The sequence below is a fragment of the Psammomys obesus genome, unplaced genomic scaffold (genome assembly GCF_907164565.1).
Source record: "Psammomys obesus unplaced genomic scaffold, mPsaObe1.curated_primary_1811, whole genome shotgun sequence".
In the NCBI taxonomy this organism is placed as follows: domain Eukaryota; kingdom Metazoa; phylum Chordata; class Mammalia; order Rodentia; family Muridae; genus Psammomys; species Psammomys obesus.
The window spans coordinates 22682490-22704832 of NW_026596109.1; the positions used below are offsets into that span (position 1 = coordinate 22682490).

The 22343-nt window shown below is 44.9% G+C and overlaps 1 protein-coding gene across 2 annotated transcripts in view; it reads left to right on the forward strand.

The window, feature by feature from the left end:
- The first annotated feature begins 880 nt into the window (after positions 1-880).
- Positions 881-22343, forward strand: part of Ehbp1 (EH domain binding protein 1) — a 244935-nt gene continuing 223472 nt past the window's right edge. For both annotated transcript variants that reach the window (XM_055628756.1, XM_055628757.1), the window contains exons 1-2: positions 881-959; positions 1774-2166. In XM_055628756.1, coding sequence (XP_055484731.1) covers positions 2063-2166 — 104 coding nt within the window. In that variant the 5' untranslated portion in view covers positions 881-959; positions 1774-2062. The remainder of the gene's footprint in view (positions 960-1773; positions 2167-22343) is intronic.

The window sequence follows — 22343 nt, forward strand, 5'->3', positions numbered from 1 at the left end:
AGAAATGCCGAGAATGAGAACAAGAAGAGGCTGTACTGTAAACATCTCGAGTCCGGCTCAGCTTAATCGATCTCTCTGCGGCCCGCCTTGAACCTGGGGCGGGGGCCTGGCAAGGTCAGGGAGAAACTCGGAGAGAGCTGGGAGAAACGGAGACGCGCTGGCTGCTCGAGCCGCAGCAGAGGGGCGCCCCGGCCGTGGGTGGGGATGGGAGAGACTCGGGGAGGGCCCACAGCGCCCCAGCGTCCCCGGCCGCCGCCCAGCCAGAAACCCTGCCCGGCGGCCTCGGGGCCGTGACGGACAGCCACCTTCCGCAGTCGCTCTCCTGCTCCGTGAAACACTGCTCCCGCCTCCCGCCGCCCTCTCTCAGCCAGTCAAGGCAGTCAGGGGGATGGGCGGGATCGTCCTTCGCGATTTCTATTTTTTTTTTTTAGAAAAAGAGGGTAGGCCCGGCGGGTTCCACCTCAGGGAAAAAAACCCACCTCGCGGGCTAGGGGTGGAGCCCTTGCGACTGGCAGGAGGCTCCGCCAATGGAGCGCCGCGCCCTCCCGAAGGCCCGCCCCCCGAGGAGGCGGGGCTCTCGCGGGCTCGGCCAATGGCGGCGGGGCGGACCGAGGTTGAGCCGCCGTGGGTAGGGTTAGTGTGAGAGGTGCGGCGGGGGAGGTAATGATGGTGGTGGCGGCCGAGGAGGGCGGGGGAGGGGGATCTGGGCGCTGAGCCGCGGCTCTGGCAGGGCTCGCTCCGGCGGGCGGGCGGGCGGGCGGGCGGGGGACGGGCGCAGGGCGCCGCGCCGGGGAGGGGGCGGGCGTCGTCCGCCCGGGAGGCTGCAGACCCCGGTTCCCGCGAGCGAGCGCCGCGCCGGGCTTCGCTGTCGCACGCGGCTCCGGCGGGGATGGAGGACTCGGCGGCGGCGGCGGCGGCGGCGGCGGAGCGGCTCTGAGGAGGGGACAGCGGGATTAGAGGTGTGAGGAGGGCTTGGAGCGGGCGAGCGGAGGGGCCGGGGCTCGGGGACCCAGGCTGGGGGCCGACGGCAGCGCTCGGTGACAGTGACCGCGGCTGGCAACGCCTGTCGCTGCGGAGAGAGGCAGGGGTCTGCGCTCGCTGCGTGAGGAGGCGAGGCTCAGGCCGGCTGCTCCGGTGGGGGAGGGAGGCGCCGCACCCCGCGCTGTCCGCTGGCCCGGCTGGTCATCGCTTCAAGCCCAGGCAGGAGTTTCCATTCCCCTCCTCCTGGCAGCCAAGGTGAAGGGGAAGCAAAGTGGCCTGGAGCTGGGACCTTGCCCTCCTCCTGCCGGGAGGTTTCCCTCCACTCCTAGTTCTCCATCCGTTGCCCTCTCCTACTGAACCAGCATCTCTCCCTACACCTGGGTTGTACTAAGCACATATTCTGAGACTCGAGGCTATTAATTATCGGCTGAAAAATAAAGTTTATTTAAAAATACTCCACTCCTCCTCCTGACTGGCGGTGGACATTCATCAGCATCCCCGACTTTCCCGCCCTGTTCTCCCTTCTGTGATGCTAGGTAGGGAAGGCAGGGCCCGCTGGCATCTCTCGATTGTTGGTGCTGACAACCTGGTGTATTGCTGCCTGTCTTCGGTGTGGTTTGTCATTTCTTCCTTGGTATCTTGCATCCTTGATGTTACTGGTTTTTGAGGCCGGTGTTTTGTTTCATTGTTTGAGAAATACGCAGATAACAGAGGTTACCTCGGTCTTATCTAGCACTTTGCACGCTTCTGCCCTCATAATCTTTCTCTTTCTGTCTGTGTTTTGCTTTTCAGTTCTCCAGAATACCCATCATATAGCCCCTGAGGTGGAATGGTGATGTCTCCATGAGGGAACCTCCTCTCACTGATCGTGTCATGTATATCAACAGTTCTTGACTGGGCCCTTCGTCCGAGATAGGATTTACCCTGTGAAACAGGGAGAAGACTTATGGACTCTAAGCATCATTTCAAGTTATAGTTTTCTTGAAAGGACAGACACAGCTCTTGTGCTTTGGATCCTCTGCTTTATTAAAGCTGCTTGTGTTGCTAATCCAGAACTGTTCCAGTCTATTGACCCATCACCATGGCTTCAGTTTGGAAGCGACTGCAGCGTGTGGGAAAACATGCATCCAAGTTCCAGTTTGTGGCCTCCTACCAGGAGCTGATGGTTGAATGTACAAAGAAATGGTAAGATGTGCTTAGGGATAGAGATTGATGTCTTGTTGCCTAAACACTCTGTAGCTGTGGACTACTGCGGGCCTTTTGGTAGCCAGGTTTACGTTTCAGTGGTACGCAAGTGTTTAGAAGCTGGGCAGGGTGCAGAGACTCTAACAAGTACTCTGTGTGCGCTGTTGCTGCTGGTACTGTCCCTGTGGGCTTTAATTACTCCGTTTCAGAGTATCTCAGAGGAATAAACTGAGAACACACCCAAGTACAGGAGTTTTGGCCTTCTGGTCACTTACCATCCGTATTAGAATAGCTTATGCATCTGTTTTAATGTAGCATACGTCCCAATTTATTTTGCTCTTATTTTTTCATTTTTACTTAAAGAATTTTTCAGTATTGGAATAATGGCCTGCCAGTCCACACAACCTCAGAAATTCTTTTGTGAAATGCTTAGTCAGGCAACTGTATTTTTTTTTTAATTGCCTAATGGGATACATTTCTTGGCAGGATTTAAGGAAGCAATTAGGATCAGTGGTCTATCATTTGCCTCTTTCCATTTGAGGAAAGTAAATTTAGGGCTTCCTTTTACTGCTGGAAATGATAAGAAGTAGGAATCCTTACTGAACAAGGGAAAAAAGTTAAGCAAATGGTCCTTTGAGTTTTGATTTATTATAGCGATTAAGCACTGTTACCACAAAATAAGTCCCTTTCATCAAGAACTGTAGTCTCATGTTTTCTAATGTCCTCCTCTTGGCTAAAGAAAATAGCTTGCTCCATCCTAGAACTCTTAGTTTTGTCTTGAGTTTGCAAGGAACATTATTTTAAATCAATTCAAGAAATGCGTGCAGTGTCTGCCTAGCTTATACAGACCCTGCTGATTTAGAGACAGAAACGGCCCCTCCCTGTCCCCAGGAGGCTCGAAGGCCAGGGCAAGGACACTGATTCCAGTACATTCGCTATGAAGGGACAGCAATGTAAGTATGTATGTTTAGGGACTCTGATGTGTTTGCACCCAGTTGGATATCCTGGGGATGGTACTTCTGTGTAACTCAGTCTCCCATGTGCATGTTAACAGTACCACTTCAGAGAAGATTAAATCAGTTCATTCTGTAAATTGCTTAGAACAGTGACAAAGACATAGTAAATGCCCATTAAGTGTCAGTATTCTCTATAGAGTTCACAGAGTAGGGCACAATGAAGAATGATACTAGTAAGGGGATCGGTGGCGCCTCTCTCTGCTTTCCGGGGATCTAAGCTGAATTTCGCTTTATTTCAGTTTTGTGTTAATTACTCTTATTAGGTTAGGCTGGCCGGCCAGTAAGCCTCAGGGACCTTCAGCCTTCGCTTCCCCAGCACCTGGTCACGCACAGTACGTACGCCGCTGGGCCTGGCTTTTTACGTAGGTGCTGGGGAGTGAATTGAGGTTCTCACGCTTGCACGCAAGCACCTCGCTGATGGAGCTGCCTCTCCAACTTCAGGTCTAAGGCTGGAGAGGCATAGTCATTGTACAGCGAGTCAGAGAGGAGGAAGCGAAGAACATTTTAGAAAATTACGCGTTTAGACAACCTATATTGCAGGATGCGTGCTGGGAATTTAAGCGGTACAGTTTTCTATCATGAGGCTTTAAGTCTAGCATGAGAGCTGGGTGGACTGGCATATCCCTGTAATTATAGTGTAGGCCGAGGCAGGAGGATTTCAGATTTGAGGCCAGTTTGGGATAAAAATTCAAACTCTGTCATTAGAAAAAAGTGTTGGGTGAGGGGAGTTACAGTGTGGTAGGGCATTTGAAAGCCTGGAAGGACTCAACTCCTAGAAATTTATATGCTGTTATAAATAGCCTTGGCTTTGGTGTGTCAGTGACAGGGTCACTGTGGAAGCTCTGAGATGGAGAGACACTCAGGTTTGTGATTGGAAAATTACCAGGCTGCGGTGTGGCATGAGGATCCTAGCCAGCAGGGTGGGTGACTGAGGCAGTGATGCTATTACAGTGGGTAAGGGTGAGAAAGGCGTGCGGATGAGCTAGTGGCAGAGGGTATGGAGAGAACTGACTGGAAGAATACTTAGAAAAAATGATGGGACTTGATGGTCCTTTCAGTTGAGGACAGGGAGGAATGGTGTAAGGGAGATGGGAAAAGTTAAAGCCATGGACTCTATTATCAAGGAAGGTGGTCTTGATTGAGTCCGCTTCTTAATTTGTAGGACACTGGGAACAGCCACTTTGAGTCTAATTTGAATCTTTTGAGGCAGAGTGCCACGGTATCAGGCTTCAAACTCAGTTCCTCAGCCTCTTCCTGTTAGCTCTGGAATTGTGTGAGACTTGAATCTCATTTGTTTTCATTTTCTTTTATTGCATATATATTTTTTCATACGATATATTCTGATTACGGTTTCCTTTCCCCCTCTACTCCTTCCGGTTCTTCCTCACTTCCTCTCCCATCCAGAATCACTCCCTTTCTGGGTTTCCTTAGAAAACAAATGGGCATCTAAGGGACAATAAAATAAGAGAAAACCAAAACAGAATAGGACAAAACAAACAGAAAAAAGAGAGCCCAAGAAAAGGCACAAGAAACAGATACAGACACAGAAACACGTGCAGAGGCACACTTGTTCACACATTCAGGAAGCCCATAAAAACACAAAATGAGAAGCCATAATATATATATGCAAAACCTGTAGGGTAAAAAAAACAAACAAAAAATGTGGTTTAAAAAAAAAAAAGCCCTGCTATGACATTATGAGACAAGGAACCTCCAAAGATGTTAATGCCGTTGAGTGTTTTCTGTTGGCTGTCTACTGCTGGACATGCAGCCTTACCCTTAAGAGTGGTTTGTTTCGTCAGCGAGACTCCTTTGGAGAAAACGAATTTTTCATTTGCAAGAGGTTCTCAGCTGGAACTGGCTTCTGGGTTAGGGATGGGGCGTGTGTCTGCTTCTCAGCTCGGGACCCCATCTGTGCAGATCCTTGTGGGCCTTGCCTCAGTTTCTGTGAGTTTACGCGAGCATGGGTCTTGCTGTGTTTAGATGCCTTGTTTCCTTGGTGTCCTTCATCCCCTCGGGCTCTTATATTTCTTTTTCTACTGCTTCTTCAGATGAGTTCCCTGAGCCCTGAGGGAAGGATTAGGTGGAGACATCCACTTTAGGGCTGAGTGTTCCAAGGTCTCTGCATATTATCTGCTTGTGGGTCTCTATTTGTTTCCATTTGCTGCAGGGGGAAGCTTTTCTGATGCTGGCTGAGCAAGACGCTGAGTTATGAGTGTAGCAGAGCTCATTAGGAGTCATTTTGTTACTACATTACTTTAGTAGGCTGGTAGTATTTGGTTGTTCCTAGGTCTCTGGTTCTTGGCAAGCACGGTGGGGGGTATGGAGTCCATCTCATGGAGTGGGCCTTAAGTCAAATCAGACACTGGTTGGCTACTCCAACAAGCTTTGTGGCACCATTGCACTAGCTTGGTAGGACACCACCCATCGTAGGTCAGAGGGCTTGCAGCTGGGTTGGTGTTTACATTTCTCTTTTGTTAGCTTGCAGAGAACCTTGTGGTGACAAGACCGCTAGCCAGTAGGGGTGAAGACCCTAGGTGGGCACCGGCTCCACTTCTCCAGTCAGTGAGTTGTGGAGGTGTTCTTTTCAGCATGTGGCCTTGCTATCAGACCGTGGCGAGCAAACAACAGCCTGGGTTGTTTGAGGGTTCCCACGAATCTCATTTCTTAAAAACATAGAACGTTATTTTTCAGTTAAAGAGAAAAAAAACAAACAAACAGTTTCTTGTTGGGTTTCGTGGAATACACTTGGAATCTTAGTACATGACAGGTTGAGACGGCAAGATCAGGAGTTCAAGGGTGCCCTCTTTAACAAAGCCAGTTGGAGGTCAGTATGGTGGCGCATGAGACCTTGTTCCACCAAAAACCAAACAAGAAATAAACAAAATGAGTTTCTTGTGGGGCATGATGGCTTGTGATCTAGTTACCAGGGAGGCTGGAGCTGATGCCAGGTTATGCTACAGAGTGAGACCCTTTCTTAAACCAACTCTTACCAAAAAAGAAAAAAAAAAAATCTGTTTCTTCCGCATAATCTGTAGTAACATCTTTTGTGTTCTTCTCCTGAGCAACATATAAGCCATTATTAACACATCTTAAGGCAAAAACAGACTATAGTTGAATAGGTAGCTCGATTACGTTAGTTATGGTCATTAAAGGTACAGCAGTTAAACCAGAGTCTCTGATGAGAGATGGACTTAATACTTGTATGCTTTGTCGTTTTCAGATATAAAGTACCATATCGTGAAATTGTTCCTGCTTTCATGTAAAAATACAGCCTAGGAGCTGGGCGGCAGCAGGGGGTGGGAGCGCTGCAGCTCTTGCTGCGCAGGGCGCTGGTTTGGCTCGCAGCACCTGCGCGGAGGCACAGGAGCAGCTCTAAGTGCAGCTCGGGACCCATTGCGTTCTTCAGACCTCCCTGGGCACCAGGCACGCAGGTGGGGCACACGCATGCGGCCAAGCGTCCATACACGTAAAAGTAAATAGGTGTTTACTAAAAACAGGGTTTTAAGCTAACAAGGGGCTAGTGCTCATGAGATAACTGCTCTATTTGCTGTAGAGGAGTCTTATTTATAGGTAGATCCTTAAAGTATTTTCATTATATAAAAATTGATTCTAATCATTTTTACTTAACATTTCTTTTTCTTTACTTTGTGTAGAGTTCTTGTGAAGATACAAATGAGGCCCAGTTTCTAAACTCGTATCCTATAGTCTTTTTTGTGTGTGCCATTTTTTTCATTCTCATTTAAATATTTTCCAGATGTGTTTGCTGAATTGTTTAAAGTATATAAAAATAGACTTGAAACACAGTGAGAATATTTTTCTCAGCCATGTTTACATTTTATTTATTGTTTATTCATCTATTTATTTCTGGGACTTGAACTTTGGGTCTTGAGCATGGTAAACAATGCTCTTGGCCTCTCAGCTACCTCCCTGCTCACCTGTGTGGTTTTTGGATATTACTTTAGATGTGGAAGAATAAAACTAGAGGCGGGAGAAGTTTAGAGATTCTGATTGAAAAGTAAGTGATGAATTATATATATATATATATGTATAAAGGTGAATTATAAATGTAGAGAGGATAAGGAAAACTGTGGTGAATTAGAGAAGAAAGAAACTACAAAGAAAGACAGCGTTTGATTAGGGCTGTGCTTTGTGGTGATGGTCTGTGTGCACAGCTTCTGCTGTCTGTCAGAGCCTCACTACTTAAACATTCTCCTGAGTTTCGGGCATTCCCAGGAATGCCAGATTCACCAGATTACAATTTACATTTAAAGACAATCTATGGGATAGACATTACAGTCTAAGGAGCAGTATTTTGAGATATTCTCAACCTTACGCAGGACCATTCTTGACGCTAAGGTGAAGTACGTGAAACATAAACTCTTGTCTTTGCCAATAACTAGCGTGAGGATGGAAGGTGGGCTGGGCTTCAGGAAAGCTCGCATGTGTTGGGGGGAGGATAATGGGAATCTACGCTTTCTAAAGGAGGATGCGTTCTTTCTGTGATTAAGGAGAAGCATCTCCTGTGCTCTACAGTTCTTCCCACAGGGTGTGAGCCTGCACCTCACAGACTAGAGGAGTCCATCTGTTTTGTAGGGCTGGTCCGCAAGCAGACTCAGGACTTTAACCTTAAAAGAGGGCTCTCCCAGGTTTCTTTGTCTTTGTTGAACTTTGAAAGTATTGTGCCTTTGAATTGTGATCAGCTGGGCTCAACAGGGTCCAAACCTGACTCTTGGAGAGTTTAGTGGCACTAGAACTTAGGTCAGGAACAAACCCAGAATGACTTACCAATTTGAGAGGACAGTATCCCTGAGATACTCCTTATCACACTTGATTGCCACATAAAGAGGCAAGAATGAGTTTGAGATGGTTTGTGTGTGTGTGTATGTTGGGGGGTGCCTCTTATTGTGGCCCTGGGTAATTTAATTATTAATCTTGGCTTGGGTGATCAGCCTCTTGATAAGACTGGCCACTGGAAGTCCGGCGGAAAGAAAGTGACTGTGCTGTCACTCTCCCCTTACTTCCTGTTGTGTGCTGCCTGCAAACCTTCGGGTTTTTTGAATGGCCATTTACTCTGTGAGTTCTTAACTATGGCTTCACAGCTGTCTGCGGAAAGTGTTTAACGCTGGCGTGGTAGAGATAGGATGTTCGTTTAACGAGGCTGAAGCGTTCAGTTCTGGTGAGAGCCTTTCAGAGTCTGACATGAACATGCTTGGTGTATGTGGGTCTCCATCATCTGTGTAGGAGCACAGTTTGTCTTCATATGATTTTTCTGCCCAGTGCTAGCGCTGCGGATGTGCTACATCTGCCCCAGTGCTAGAGTCACACCTGGCCTTCTCTAGGGAGTGTTGAGGATCCAAACTCAGGTCAGCATTCTTGCACAGTAGGCACTTTAATGACTGAGCCAGCTCCTTATCCTCTAAAATGTGTGTTTCTTTGTGGTATGTTGCTGTGTACACGGCCTGGGGTCAACTTTGATTATCTCCAGGTGCTAGCCACCTTGTTGTTGTTGTTTGTTTTTCGCTGTTTTTGAGGCCGTGTCTCGCCGGCCTGGAATGTGTGGATTAGGGTACCCTGGCTGCTGTGGAGCCCGGGGCTCCACCTGGCCCGCCCCACCTGGGGTTGCAGTGTGCTCTGCCACATCCGGCTTCTTTTTAGTGTTGGCTCTGACGGCTGAACTCCGTCCTTCTAGTTTGCATGACGGTTACTTTACCAACTCAGCTACCTCCTAGCCCTACAGTTTCTATTTTAAATAAAATTATTTGGGTCAAAATTCAAGAAGTACAAACATATAAGATATATGTCTTCATTTTCTTGAAAGTAACTCCTAAGTTGCTCCATTATTTCTTTACAAACATTTTTACCTTAGGACTTGAAAAATAAAAGGTAGTTCTTTTAAATTTAAGTTTGATCTTTAAGTTTGATAATGTGCTGATACCAATTTAAATTTCTCATTGGAAAGGCTAAACACACTTAATATTAACTTTAAAGTATTAACTTTAATTTATCAAGGCCAACTTATATCAAGTAGTATTCATTTCAGGCCTACTTCTTGTGGTGGCTTAGGTAAACATTTATGTATTTATTAATAGCATGATGTAGCTATTTTTGCATGAGCCTTGATGTAAAGAACTTTTGAGAGAAGTTTAGAAAAGAAAAATGAGTTAATTGAAACCATGATTGGTGTAGTTTTGGAGCATCTGGAAAGGTATGGCTGGAATATAGTGAAAGAGGTTAAGGTGTAAGGGCCTGGCAGGGTACTAGATCATAGAGGGCCTGTTAAGAGTTTTTGAGTTCTAAGGTTAGTGGGAAACCATTGGAAGTATTTGAGCGAGGAGATTTAGTCTGCGTTACATTTTCAAAATACTGTCTTGAATACTTTGCAGAATATGTTCCACCATCAGTAAAAGTAGACACTGGAATTCCAGTTTGAAAGCCAAATTAGGCCATATGGTATAGTGGGGATGAGAAATGGCTCAAGTGTGTGCATGTGTGTGTGTGCATGAGTGTGTGTGTGTACGAGAGAGAGAGAGAGAGAGAGAGAGAGAGAGAGAGAGTGTTTATGTCCATGTCCCAGACTGGCCTCAAATTTGTGATCTTCCTGTCTGGCATTTTTTGCCTTTTTTTTCCCTGATTTTTTTTTATTGTGTGAGAATTTCATACATGCATCTCTGTGTTTTGACCAAATCCATCCCATGCCCTTCTCTTCCAGTTCTTCCCTATCCACCCACCACTTTTCTCTCACAACTGCATATGGTCCATGGGTATAGGGCTGTGTATTGGAGCTGGGGTAGCATCTCAGGGCTGAATCCCTGAAGAGAACTGACTGTCTCCTCGCAGCCGTCGGTAGCCAGTAGTGCCTTAGGAAGGGTGGGACCTCACGAGCCCTTCGCCCTTCCCCTGGGATTTGGACTGGCTCGATCTTGTGCAGATCTTCTGCAGGAAGCCACAGGCACTTTGAACTTATGTGTGTAATAGCTCTATCATGTCCAGTGCTGTAATGTTTTCCTGCAGATGTCTACTACTTGTGGCTCCTACAGTGTCTTCTGCCCCCACTTCTGTGGTGAGCTCTGAGCCATGTGTGTGTGTGTGTGTGTGTGTTAGATGTATGTGTACCATTTAGAGCTGAGCACCCCACAGTCTCTTGTTCTTTGCGTTTTGACTAGTTGTGGGTCTTTGTAATGTTCACCTGTAAAAAGAAGCTTCTGTTGATTGAGAGATGCACTGACTTATAAAATAACTTAGGAGTTTGATACTATGATAATTTAGCAGAATATGGTGGCTTAATCTTGGTAGTCAACTGGGAAGAGGGAAGCTCAGTTAAAGAGTTGCTTCCATCAGATTGGTTCCTGGACGTGGCTGTGGGCCTTTTCTTGATTGCTGATTGGCGTGGGTGGGCCGGCCCGCTGTGGGCAGGGTTAACTAAGGCAAAAGAGGCACAGACATCTTAAACTAAGTGCTCACTGAGAATGTTGGTAGTCTGTACCAGGACTTTTGTGTGACTCTTAAAAGGTGATGAGGCATGGAGTGCCGGTAGTGAAGGCTCTGCAGAATGCCACCGTGTGTCCTGCTCTAGTGGGATACGTTCAGGAGTTTGGGCTATAGGCACCTAAAGATTTGCCCTGCTGAGTTTGACTTATTGAAAACATTGACATTTTTATTAATTCTATATTGCTATTTTATAAACACTCCTTAAATTTAAAAAGTATAAAAGTTGGCTTTGAATCAAAGATAGTGTAAAGGTTGATCCCCTGCATATGTCCAGGTTTGTCAGCTTAAGAATGTAAAATAGCCCTGTTAACCCATGGAGAGCTGTAGATAGCACAGGGCAAAGGTCCCACGGGAGCGGGGGTGGGTGGGGTGGGGTGGGGGGGTGATGGTGGTGGTGGTGGTGGTTGCTAGGCCCTGGAGAAAGACGTAGCAGAGTTTACAAACAAAAGAGAAACACAGTGGCTTAGGTACTGATTCTTTTCCTAAGACTTAACCTAAAAAGGGTTTTATTTAATGAAACTACACCCTCCAGAGGGGGGAAAGAAAACCCAGCACGAAACTGTGTGTGGTGGCACTCAGGAAGCTGTGGTAAAAACATTGTGACTTTTGGAGAGAGGCCAGACCTGGGTAACATAGTGAGACCCCAAGTAAAAATGAAAGCAAACAAACAAACAAAACCCTGTAGAGTTACTGTTAAATCGGTAATGTTTCTGTCAGCCTTTAATGAAATTCCTTTAAGATAATGGAGGAACCGAGTTTTCTGTCATCTACTTTAAGCCAAGGGTGTAATTTGGAAACTCTGGAAGAATCAACATTTAGTGGAAATCGAGTTTGTGCTACCCATACAAAAGCAAGTAATTGTATGTGGTTCTTTCCAACCTAGATTTAAATTAAGTAAAGTTTCAACTTTGGTCCTCTGATCTTACTAGCCCACACCTGATCAGTCACTAGCCACATGCAGTAAGGGCTGCATGCTGGTCAGTGTAATTGGCGTCTTTCTGTCATTGCTGTGTGTCCTGACAGTCTGAATCCCTGGAGGGCCTTGTAGACAGGGCAAGTTCCTGTCCCGTAGGGACGGTGCTGCAATTTCTGTATTTTTTAGGTTTCCAAATTGCCCAGGAGCATGAAATTTGGGTTTTACAACTCCTGCATTTTATTCTTTCTTCAGCTCTTTGCTCAAAGAAAGCTTTGCCAGACTCTGGTGGCACTTTTTGTTGTTACTCCAGAAATGCTTGAAAATTAAGGGTTAGCATTTCTGTGTTATGGTTCGGCTAGTTGGTGACTTTTCTTTATTAAAAAATGTGAGGTTCTGTATATTTTAGCTTTGCTACCTATACATCTGTCAGAGTGACTGTAAGCATTTGGTCAGGTTCACTGATTTAAAGGCTGATTTTAGTTTACTCGTCCATGTAGGCAGAGATGGCTGAGAAATTGGCAAGGGTGGGATTTTAGTTCATTTAAGTTGTGAACTTGTCAGCGTCCAGCATTGTGGCTATGCTTCCAGGTGCAGCTGGACTGCCCATGGCGCTCTCCTGCCTTTCTATTTTTCTTTCTCTTTGGAAGTATGCCCTACGTTCATCTTTTTCCCGGTGGCGTCACCCGCAGGAGTGCTGCACTGAACTTAGAGGACCTGCCAAAGCAGTACTGAAAAGTGTGACATTCAGTTGTGTGTGTGTCTGTGTGTGCGTGCGAGCAGCACATGTGTAGAGGAATCAGAGACCTTCTGGGACTTGGCTGTTTCCTTCTGCTGTATGTTTGGGATCAAACTCAGGTTGTTGGCTTGGTGGCAAACACCTCTCCCTGCTGAGCTGAGCTGCCATGCTGTCCCCGGGCTCAGCTGTTAGTTAGTTAGTTAGATTGCCGTACACCTCTCACTGGCGCTGCATTTTTGCAGAGCTGGGATTTCGGCAGCTGCATGCTTTTGGTATTGTGAAAATCTGTGTGGAACAGGACACAGGGAGGCGGTGGCCAATCTGATGACTGGGTTTGAGAAGTTGTCTGTTGCCAACATAAGTAGGCTTTTAGGACTGATACCCTTCTGAGGTTGTTACTGACTGTGTAGTAAGCAGAATGGTTAGGTTTTCGTTTTGGCTTGGGGGTTGGGGAGCCTATGAAGAGATTGCCCAGAAGGTTTGACAGCCTCTGCAATAGGCTCCAGTGTGCTTCCCTTATCCCTCAGGTCTGTTGACTATGGTTAGAGTTCTAGACACTGGCTTCTGTCTCTAGTTTACAGGATTTCTCTGCTGTAAAGTTAACCATTTGCCCTTCCATACAATAGCCATTAAAAACCAGTCAATAAGTCCCATGCCTACTCAGGAGAGGAATTATTTATTTATTTATTTATTTGTTTATTTTGAGACAGGCTTTTTCTCTGTAGCCTTAGCTATACTGAGCTCACTTTGTAGACCACGCTGGCCTTGAACTCACAACGGTTCACGTGCCTCTGCCTCCCTGAGTCCTGGAACTACAGGCATGTGCCACTCTGCCTGGCTTAGGAAAGGAATTTTGTTCCATTTATACAAAGTGTAAAAAAAAAGTGTGAACATATGTTCAAACCATCACAGAACTAATGAAATAGGATAGGTGTGTGCCTATCCTATTCTCTCTCTCTGTCTCTCGGTTTTTTGAGACAGGGTTTCTCTGTGTGTAGCCTTGGCTGTCCTGGACTCACTTTGTAGACCACGCTGGCCTTGAACTCAAAGCAATCTGTCTGCCTCTGCCTCCCCAGTGTTGGGATTAAAGGTGTGCCCACCATGCCCGGCTCTATACTATTCTCTAAATATCCCAGTTAAAATTCATCAATAAACACTTATTAGGGAGTTAACATAGTGATATTAGTTAATTCATAGGCCTAATTTTGATTCTTCAATTTTCCTAGCAGTTCTGTTTAGGAAAAAAAGTTGTTTTAGCCCAATCTAGGGTTGTGTGTTGCACTTAGCTGTCACATGGTTTTGTTATTTTTGTTTAATCTCTTAGCGTTCTTGAGACCTTGTTTGAGCTTATATATAATTTCTGCCTAGATTCAGTCTTTAAGTCCTTGCTGAGAATACTAGAGCGATGTGTGCAGGTTTGGAGTCACATGACTGAGAATACCGGAGCGATGTGTGCAGGTTGGAGTCACATGACTGAGAATACCGGAGTGATGTGTGCAGGTTGGAGTCACATGACTGAGAATACCGGAGTGATGTATGCAGGTTGGAGGTGCCGTGACCGAGCACATATTACGGATGTTCATTTCTACACTTGGTTCAAGTGCTGCCTCCCAGGGTTCTGCATGTGAAGTTACTGTTTGCACTTTTGTGGGATGGTTCTCTGAAACCACACACACACCTTACTTCTAAGTAATCTTTTTTCCCTTTAGCTGGTCTCAGAACCTGTGCTTCTCTTTGAAGCACAGGTAGGCTTGTCTGCAATGTAGTGAAATTTTAATGTATTTACCCAAGTAAGAAGTATTTGTAAAAGGTTTATCTTCCTGTTCCTCTTAACTGTAAGTTTTTTGGTGGGTGTTCTTTATAAGTTGAACATCACTGATCATGAAAGGGTGTTGGATTTTATCAAACATTTTTTTTTGTAGATAATGACACAGTTACTGCTTTTCTTTTTTTAGTTTTGTGGGCTTATATACTAGAGTAATGATTTTTTTTTTTTTTTTTTTTTGGTTGTTTTGAGACAGGGTTTTATGTACAGCACAGGGTGGCCTGGAATCACCATCTTGTGCAGTCTGGCTTCCAGCTCAGGCAGCGTTTCTGCCTGTCTCCCGAATGCCGAGTTTGTGTGTGTGAACTACCGCTCCAGGCTCCTCGAGGACTAACTGTTGGATGGAGAACCGGCCTCACACAGATAGAGCCTGGTGTGTGTGTTCATTCAAATTTAGAGTAAACTTAGGATTTTCAGATAGGAAGACAGTGCGGAGTATTTGCATGCATTCTCGTCTCAGCTTCCTTTGCATGTATGCGTCTGTGCGTATGTGAAACCGCACACTATCGTGCTGCGCTGTCAGGAGCAGCTCCAGACTTTACTCGATCGTGTCCTTTGTCTGCTTCAGGGCCCTGTCCAGGATAACAGATCGCACTAGTTATTGCTGATGGGGTCTCATTCTTACTTGTTTTCTGTTTGTTTTGTATTGTCTTTAAAGATTAAATCAGTGCTACATATTTATACTTTGAATTATTGTTATAGTACAAAGAGTGGGTTTATAGTTTGACATCCATTCCTATTCCTGATCCTTCCAGAATTTTAAAAAATAATTTGTGGCGTAGTTTAAGAAGAAAACAATAAATACATTGTCTGTCTGTCTGTCTATCTATCTGTCTTGTTTTTTTTCTGAGACAGGGTTTTTCTCTGTGACCCTGGCTGTCCTGGAACTCAGAAACCTGCCTGCTTCTGCCTCCCAAGTGCTGGGACTAAAGGCGTGTAGAGATAGCTTGGGTGGCTTTACCAAGTCATGATTCTCTGTTCGATGTCCTGTGATGCATCTTTTTCACTGAGGAGCTTTAATTTAAATGTGCAACTCAGGCCTAATTTGTCATATTTTAAGAACTTTTGGGTAAAGTTATATCCCTATTTTGGACAGTACCTTGAGATTACTGTTTTGTACAAAATTTAACTGTATTTTTATATTGTGGATTGAGAGCTTTAATGTGATCTTTAAAAATAATGTGTCTTTTTGTCAAGACATGGATTATTTAAACATGCAAAAATACTTTCTGAAACACCAACCTTTTAGGAATTTCAAATTATTTTAGGAATGGTAATTTTTTGACTGTGATACACGTGCCAGGATGGGTTCCAAAGGTTATATATAGCTTTCATTTTGCATAAAATAATTTTGGTTTTTAATTTTTTATGCTTTCTCCTATAGTATAATTAAATTTTCTTTCTTCTTTTAATAAAACTACCCCGAGAAGGCCAGAAAAGAGAAAAAGCGGAATGTGAGCTAGTAGCTCATGGCTGGGGAAGGTTTGCATTCAGCAGAGTGGAATTTGCAGTTCTATATTTGATCCCTTGTGTGTATTTTACTTCTTACCTGGACAGTGGATTCACTGACTGGTCATGCGCCGCCTGTGGAGAGTAGGCAAGGAAAAGTTCCTTTAGGCACTGGTTGAGGTAAAATGTTTTTAATTTAAGTTACTTAGTTTAGCATTTCCTTAAGAGAAACAAACAAGGGCTTCAGCAGTTAATTTGTAGGAACAAAGAAGAACTTTGCTGTATTTTCTCATCTGCTATAGTGTTTCCTAGTGGGTCTGAATGGAGATATTAGGTCGTATTTAATTGGCATATAAAGCAGTAATTAGACATGAATATGCTGTTTTCTATTGAGTTCAACTTTTGAAGTGTGATTTTCAGGCAGGCGGAAGAGTAGAAGATAGTTTGATGGAGTAAGTATCAACTGTAGAAATGGTAGCTTGTTGATGAAATACTGCACATTCTCTTAACGTGAAAGGAGCCTCATGCTTAATGTTTCACTAGGCTGAAAGAAAATAACCCAGTTACAAGCATTGTTAGCACCGTGGTGGCTTCGAGGGGCTTAAAGAGCTGAGCCTGCACCCAGCCCACCAACATTGCGTTCTAGTGATTTCCTCTCTCATGTCCTTATCATGCCCATTTTTCTGTATTCCGCAGTACTCCCTGCAGTGTTGAAAAGTAAGAGCTGAAGGGACAGCCTTGCCTTGTTCCTGACCTTATCTGTGGAGCATGATGCTGACTGTGGTGTGTGTGTGTGTGCGTGCACGCCTGTATGTCTGTGTGGTTTTAATAAGATAAAGTTTCTTTATGCACCTACTTATCTGTGAGGTTCTCTTTCTCTTTTTTAAAATAATCATGAACAGGTGTCATATTTTGTCACATGTGTTTTCTTGCATTTTTCTTTTTAACTTTTCTACTTTTTTGTTTGGCTTTGTTTTATGTGTATGAGTGTTTTGCCCTCAGGTGTGTCTGTGTACCACTAGGGTGCAGTACCCAAGGAGGCCAGAAGAGGGCACTGGATCCCCCGGAACTGGAGTTATAGATGGTTGTTAGCAGGCATGTGAGTGCTTGGAATCAAACTCAGGTTCTCTAGGAGAGCAACTGGTACTCTTAAGCACTGAGCCATCTCTCTGGCCCTGTGTTTTTTTACTTTAAGTGAGAAATTCCATGATTCTTTTTCCTCCCTTTACCTCGGAGCTGTTCTTTTTTCCATGTTTCAGGAGTGGATTTAGAGTTATCATCAGTACAGTTACAGTTAATCCAACAACACTTTCAGATAATGCTTCATAGGTATTCAGAGAACTTGAGAATAAAATAATATGAACTCTTTTCTGCTGTTCCTCTTATTCCTGTCATGCATTTTACTTATGTTCAAGTATATATAAATACATGTGTGTATTATATAATGTGCATAAAAGCAGATATAATTGAATATATCATTTTGAATGAGCTTACCTGCTAAACCACTTAAGAATAAGAAGAAAAGTTTCTATTTTGCCTTCACCTTTTTTTTTTCTTGTAAATTTTAGTTTCTGATGTGTGCTGTTTCACTTTGTCTGAAGAACTTCCTTTACTGTCCCTTGAAAGTTGCTGATCCTGTCAAAAAAAGCCTCTCAAATTTTGTCTGGGAAAGTTTTTATTTCTCCCTCATTTAATCTTTCCTTCTAAGTAAGGGAGGTCAGGGCTTCTGTTTCAGTGCAGGCGTAGCTGGGTTTGTTACTTTAAGCTTGAGGTAAGGCAGGTCAGCAGGTCAGCAAATACAGATCTGTGTTGGAGGAAGCTGTTGTTCTTACGGCTTCCAAGATGCAGAGTGGAGACAGGGTTGTTGTGTCCAGGCTCCCACACTCCCCAGTGTGTGTGTGCTTGTGTACAACGTGTGCATCTATACAGAGGGCATAAATTGGTGGTCGCCGATGCCTTGTCTTTTTAAAGTCTTCTTAAAGTTATGAAGCATTGTCGTACAATTTATTCTGTTAAGCATAAGCCCATGAAGTAAAATAAAGGGGCTGAATAGGAATACAGACAGAATCAACTTAGAAGCTGTGTGGCTGTGCAAGCAATCGACTGTGTATTGAAGATAAAGAGAAAACTAGTTTAAATGCTCACCAAATGCCTCAAAAGTAGAGAAATGCCTCAGATCTGGTGCTTCTCTGCTTTGTGTGTTGAGGCAGAGGTACTTAGTAGGCCTGGCCCTTGGCGATTCGCCTCGCCTGCCTGGCCGACGTCAGCCTGGCCGACGTCAGCCTCCCCGGTGCTGGCACTAAGGTGAGCCCAGCTTGCTCGGCTTTTTGTGTTGTTTGCTGGGGACTGAATTCAGGGTCGCATGCTTGTAGCCTGAGTGCTTCTGACCGACCGTCTGCCTCTCCTGCTCTTCCGTTCATTTTGATTCTGTCTCCTAGTCCACGGGATGACGCAGTCCTCATACTTGGGGCCACTCTTTACCCCTCACGTCTCTCAGGCAATACCCTCACAAATACATCCAGAGTATGAGTTAGAGGTTTGCTGGGTGTCTGTCAGCCAACTCGATGATCAGGAGTAACCATCCTAAGTGTGCTCCTCACCAGCATGACAGCTAGACACAGTTGTACCTCTAGCTCACATGATGTGAATATCCGAGGACAACCGAAACTGCACTAACCTCTTCCCCAGAGTCTAAACAGTTAAGAGCATTATGCAGAAATCCAAGGCCCCAGGCTCCCCTGAGGGTCAAGGCAAATTCTTAGATGTTAACCCATATAAAATAAAGAAGGTAATCCTGTACTCCAAGCCATAATGCACAAGTGCTCCCACTTCACAAGGGAGGAGAAGAGCATCGGAATGAGGGACAGGATGAGAGCTGCTGAAACCTGGCAGGAAACACAGCAGATCCTGAAGCTCTGCGCCTGGTGTGTGGCACATGACACAAACTCTGCCAGAGCTTTGCTGCCCCTGTTACTCCCCCCCGTGGCCCACATGGCCTTTCTTTGGGCTGGCCCCGCTGGCTGCCGGGGGCTTCTCTTGCCCTGTGTTCCGGCATCTCTGGCATCTCAGGTCTTCAGTGAGACTTCACTCTCAATATTGCAGTTTCAAATATCTCTCTCGGCTTGCCACCAGGGGTCGACTTGGGCGGACCTAACATTGCCTGCCCTCTCAGACTCTCCTCTTACGCTGGTGGAGGACACCAGGGGTTGCTGCCAGGGGCAGTGGAGCAGTGTCTTTACTCTTGTGCTAGGTAGGACTGCACCGTTCTGAGTGCCTGGGGTGTAGGCCATGATCAGATGAGTCCAGGGAGCCCTGCCCTAGGTGCCTCTGTGTGAGCAGCATGCTAGCACCTCACTCTCCTCTCCAGGGAAATCTTTCAACGCTTTGATATTCTTGAACCTGTGATGGGTGTGGCCTGGCCAGTTCCCGAGTTTCTTTTTCCCCTGGGCCCTCCAGTGTCCGGTCTAGTTCTGAATGGTCTCTAGTCAGGTCTCTGGCACAGGTGACATCTGGGGGCCTTTCATTCCGGATAGATTAGAGAGTAGGCAGATATCTTCTGATATCTTCAGATATCTCATGTAAATTCTTTCATCTGTTGAAAAAAATTATTTCATCGTAGTTCTCAAAGTCTTCTATATCGTCATCTTCCAATTCTTCATTTTATGCTTTCCTAGTAAAATGCTAACCTAATTTTTAGACCATTTTCTTCTTTATTAAATGTTGCTCTTCTACTTTCTTGTTATTACTTTATTACCTGGTGTGTTACTGCGTGCAGCTGTGAGTACAGGTGCATGCTCCCTGCGCACGTGTGTGGAGGTCAGAGGTCAGTGTTGGATGTCTTCCCTGTATCGCTCCTTCCCTTATGTTTTTGAGACAAGGTCCCTCACTGAACGTAGAGCTCACCAATCGGCTAGTTGACTGGCCAGCATGTCCTCAAGATCCTCCTGTCTGTCTCCCGGGGTTGAGATTACGGACCTGTACCATGATGCCTGGCTTTTTTTTTTTTTTTTTTCCCTTTTTAAAATTTTCTAAAAGTGCTTATTTATTTATTTATTTATTTATTACAATGTATCCACTTTGTATACCCACTGCACCCCCCCTCCTTTGTCTGCCCCCAGCCCCACCCACCTTCCCTCTTCTCTCCCTATGCCCTTTTCCTAGTTCCTTGATAGGGAGGTCCTCCTCCCCTTCCATCTCACCCTAGACTATCAGGTCTCATCAGGACTGTTTGCATTGTCTTCCTCTGTGGCCTGGAAAGGCCGCACCCCCCTGGATGGGTGGTTAATCAAAGAGCCTGCGCCTGAGTTCATGTCAGAGACAGTCCTTGTTCCCCTTACTAGGTAACCCACTTGGAAACTGAGCAACCAATGGGCTTCCTATGAACAGGGGGGGCTAGGTCCTCTCCATTCTCTGAAGGCCCCCCTGGGACAGGCTGGAGAGATGGCTCAGCCATTAAAGGCTAGACTCATAACTAAAAATAAAATGGCGCCTGGCTTTTTATGTTGGTCCTGGGTGTAATGGAAGTTTTGGTTTCTTTGTAAACTGAGTTATGTTGTGTAAATAAGTTTTTGTTTTAATCCTAAGTGTGGGATTTTATAGTTAATCGCGAGATGAGGCTTTTGCCATCTGGTAGCTTGCTGCCTGCCTCCCTTGTGCAGCGGGGGAGGGGAATGATCCAGGGCTCTGAGGATATATAAATATATAAATTGAGAGCAGAGAAAGAGAAGGAGAAGGGGTGGTATGTGGTGGTGGTGTGGGGTGTTGGCCTGTGGCATAGAGCAGTTTAGAGAGATGGACAGGGTGGTATTTTGGAGATGGAGAGAAATGCTTCAGGCACAGCAGAGACTGCTGGCTGCGTCTGCTCTTGGTGGAGATCGGCATAGAGCCCTAAAAGAACCCCTCAGCCCTAAACAGCCAGGAGACATAAAGGGGACCTCTCCCCACTAACCCTCTCTCTCCCGTAGGGTTGGGAGGTTGAGGCCTGAATATCCCAAATAAAAGAGAGTTTTGAAAACCAGTGTTGCACTGGGGATCCAAGCTCAGGTCCTGTGCTTGTGTGCAGCACTGTACCTCAGGTCCATCTCCACAGCTCCTTCTCTTGCGTTTTGCATGTCTACAACCTCCTTTACATCTGCCTGAGTATGCGGGGCATGTTAGCTCAGGTTCATCAAGTTCCTGTCTCTTTCTTTTAAATAGCACTTCGCCTTTTATAGTAGGTTTTTTTGTTTTGTTTTGTTTTGTTTTTCCTCAGTGACCCATGGCTCTTCATGTTGAAGAGAGACAGCATATGTATGGAGTAGTTGGTAGCCTGGCCTCCTTTTTGAGAGGATACAGTCTTCTTTTTCTCTCCCTCCTCTTTTCTTTTTCCCTTCTCTCTCTGTCTGTCCCCCACTCTTGCTCTCTTCACACATAGTGTCATTTAATAATTTAGTAACGATGCATATATTTCTTTTTGTATACGTATGTCTGTTGGGTGTATTGTGTGTGTCCACATGTGGGCATCCTTGTTTGTTCTCCCTCCTCAGTCGCTGTCTACCTCCTTTTCTAATATGACGGTATCTCTGAGTCAAGAAGCACACTAGTGAGTCATTGCTGTGCATGTATGAATGCAGATCTTCCAAAAATACTTTTGTTTTCTTTATTGTCTTATAGTACTGCCCACAGTGATTCTTTTAATTTAGTTTTTTACATACTCTCCATTTCCTGTGCCTGTTGGAAAAAGTTTTATGTACTACCAACACAAATATTAGTATTCTCATGTGTTATCTGAACACATTTTTGCATTGGTCCTGTGGGGCTCTTATTTTATAAATCAGAAGCCTCTTGAGGCCTTGATGGTGTGAGCAGAAAAAGATGACATGGAGTTTAAATCCAGATCTGCCTGTCTTCATGTGACTCTGCTTTTTATCTTATTATTTCCCTGCTTCCTTCTCAGCAAATGCTTTTTGAATATTTTTTTCTCCCAAGGAAATCTCTTGAGAACCTTAAAAGTCAGAATCAAGACAGACAGATTAAAGCATCAATTACAGAGTAGACGGAGAGTAAATCGTATGATTATTTTGAAGAGTGTGGTTAGATTGATATTTGCATCTATTTCAGGGAATCGGGTGCTTACCCCCAGACTACTGATTTTTTGTGTTAGTGACATGTGATGCTCACCCCAACAGGACCAGGAAACGAACAGTAAGAAATAGGCTAACTTACAGGAACTATTCCATGTGGCTCCTACAGTAACAAGAAAGGAAGCAGTATTATTTGGGAGGTTTGTGTTTTGTACTCACAGCACTGACTCGTTATGCTGCTTATCTCTTCATAGCAGAAAAACTGTAAATGTTTTATGTTACTGAACAGTGTGCTTTATAATGGCTTGTCAGAAACAACACTCAGCTCACTTAGGCCCAACTGTACCTGTTCCGTGTGAGTGCTCCTAAACACTGGCATGCAAGCTCTAGAAAAAGGTCAGCCAGTGAGCATGTATTTTATCAGTTCAGTATTTTTAGCCATTCTAAGACACTATGGAAAACAAGATGATACCAAATGTAGTTTTATAAATGTACTTTTATTTGTGACAAAGATCTTTTACACTTTCCATATTAGGACTGTCAATTCATTTGCACAGAATGGAAGTATATATCTGTATGCTTGTTTGCATAATGTGCTTTGTATTTGTATACATTTTATCCTATTGAGTTATTATAGCTTGCTAAATAGCTTGTGAAGTAAGCATAAAGGGAGAGTAATTGC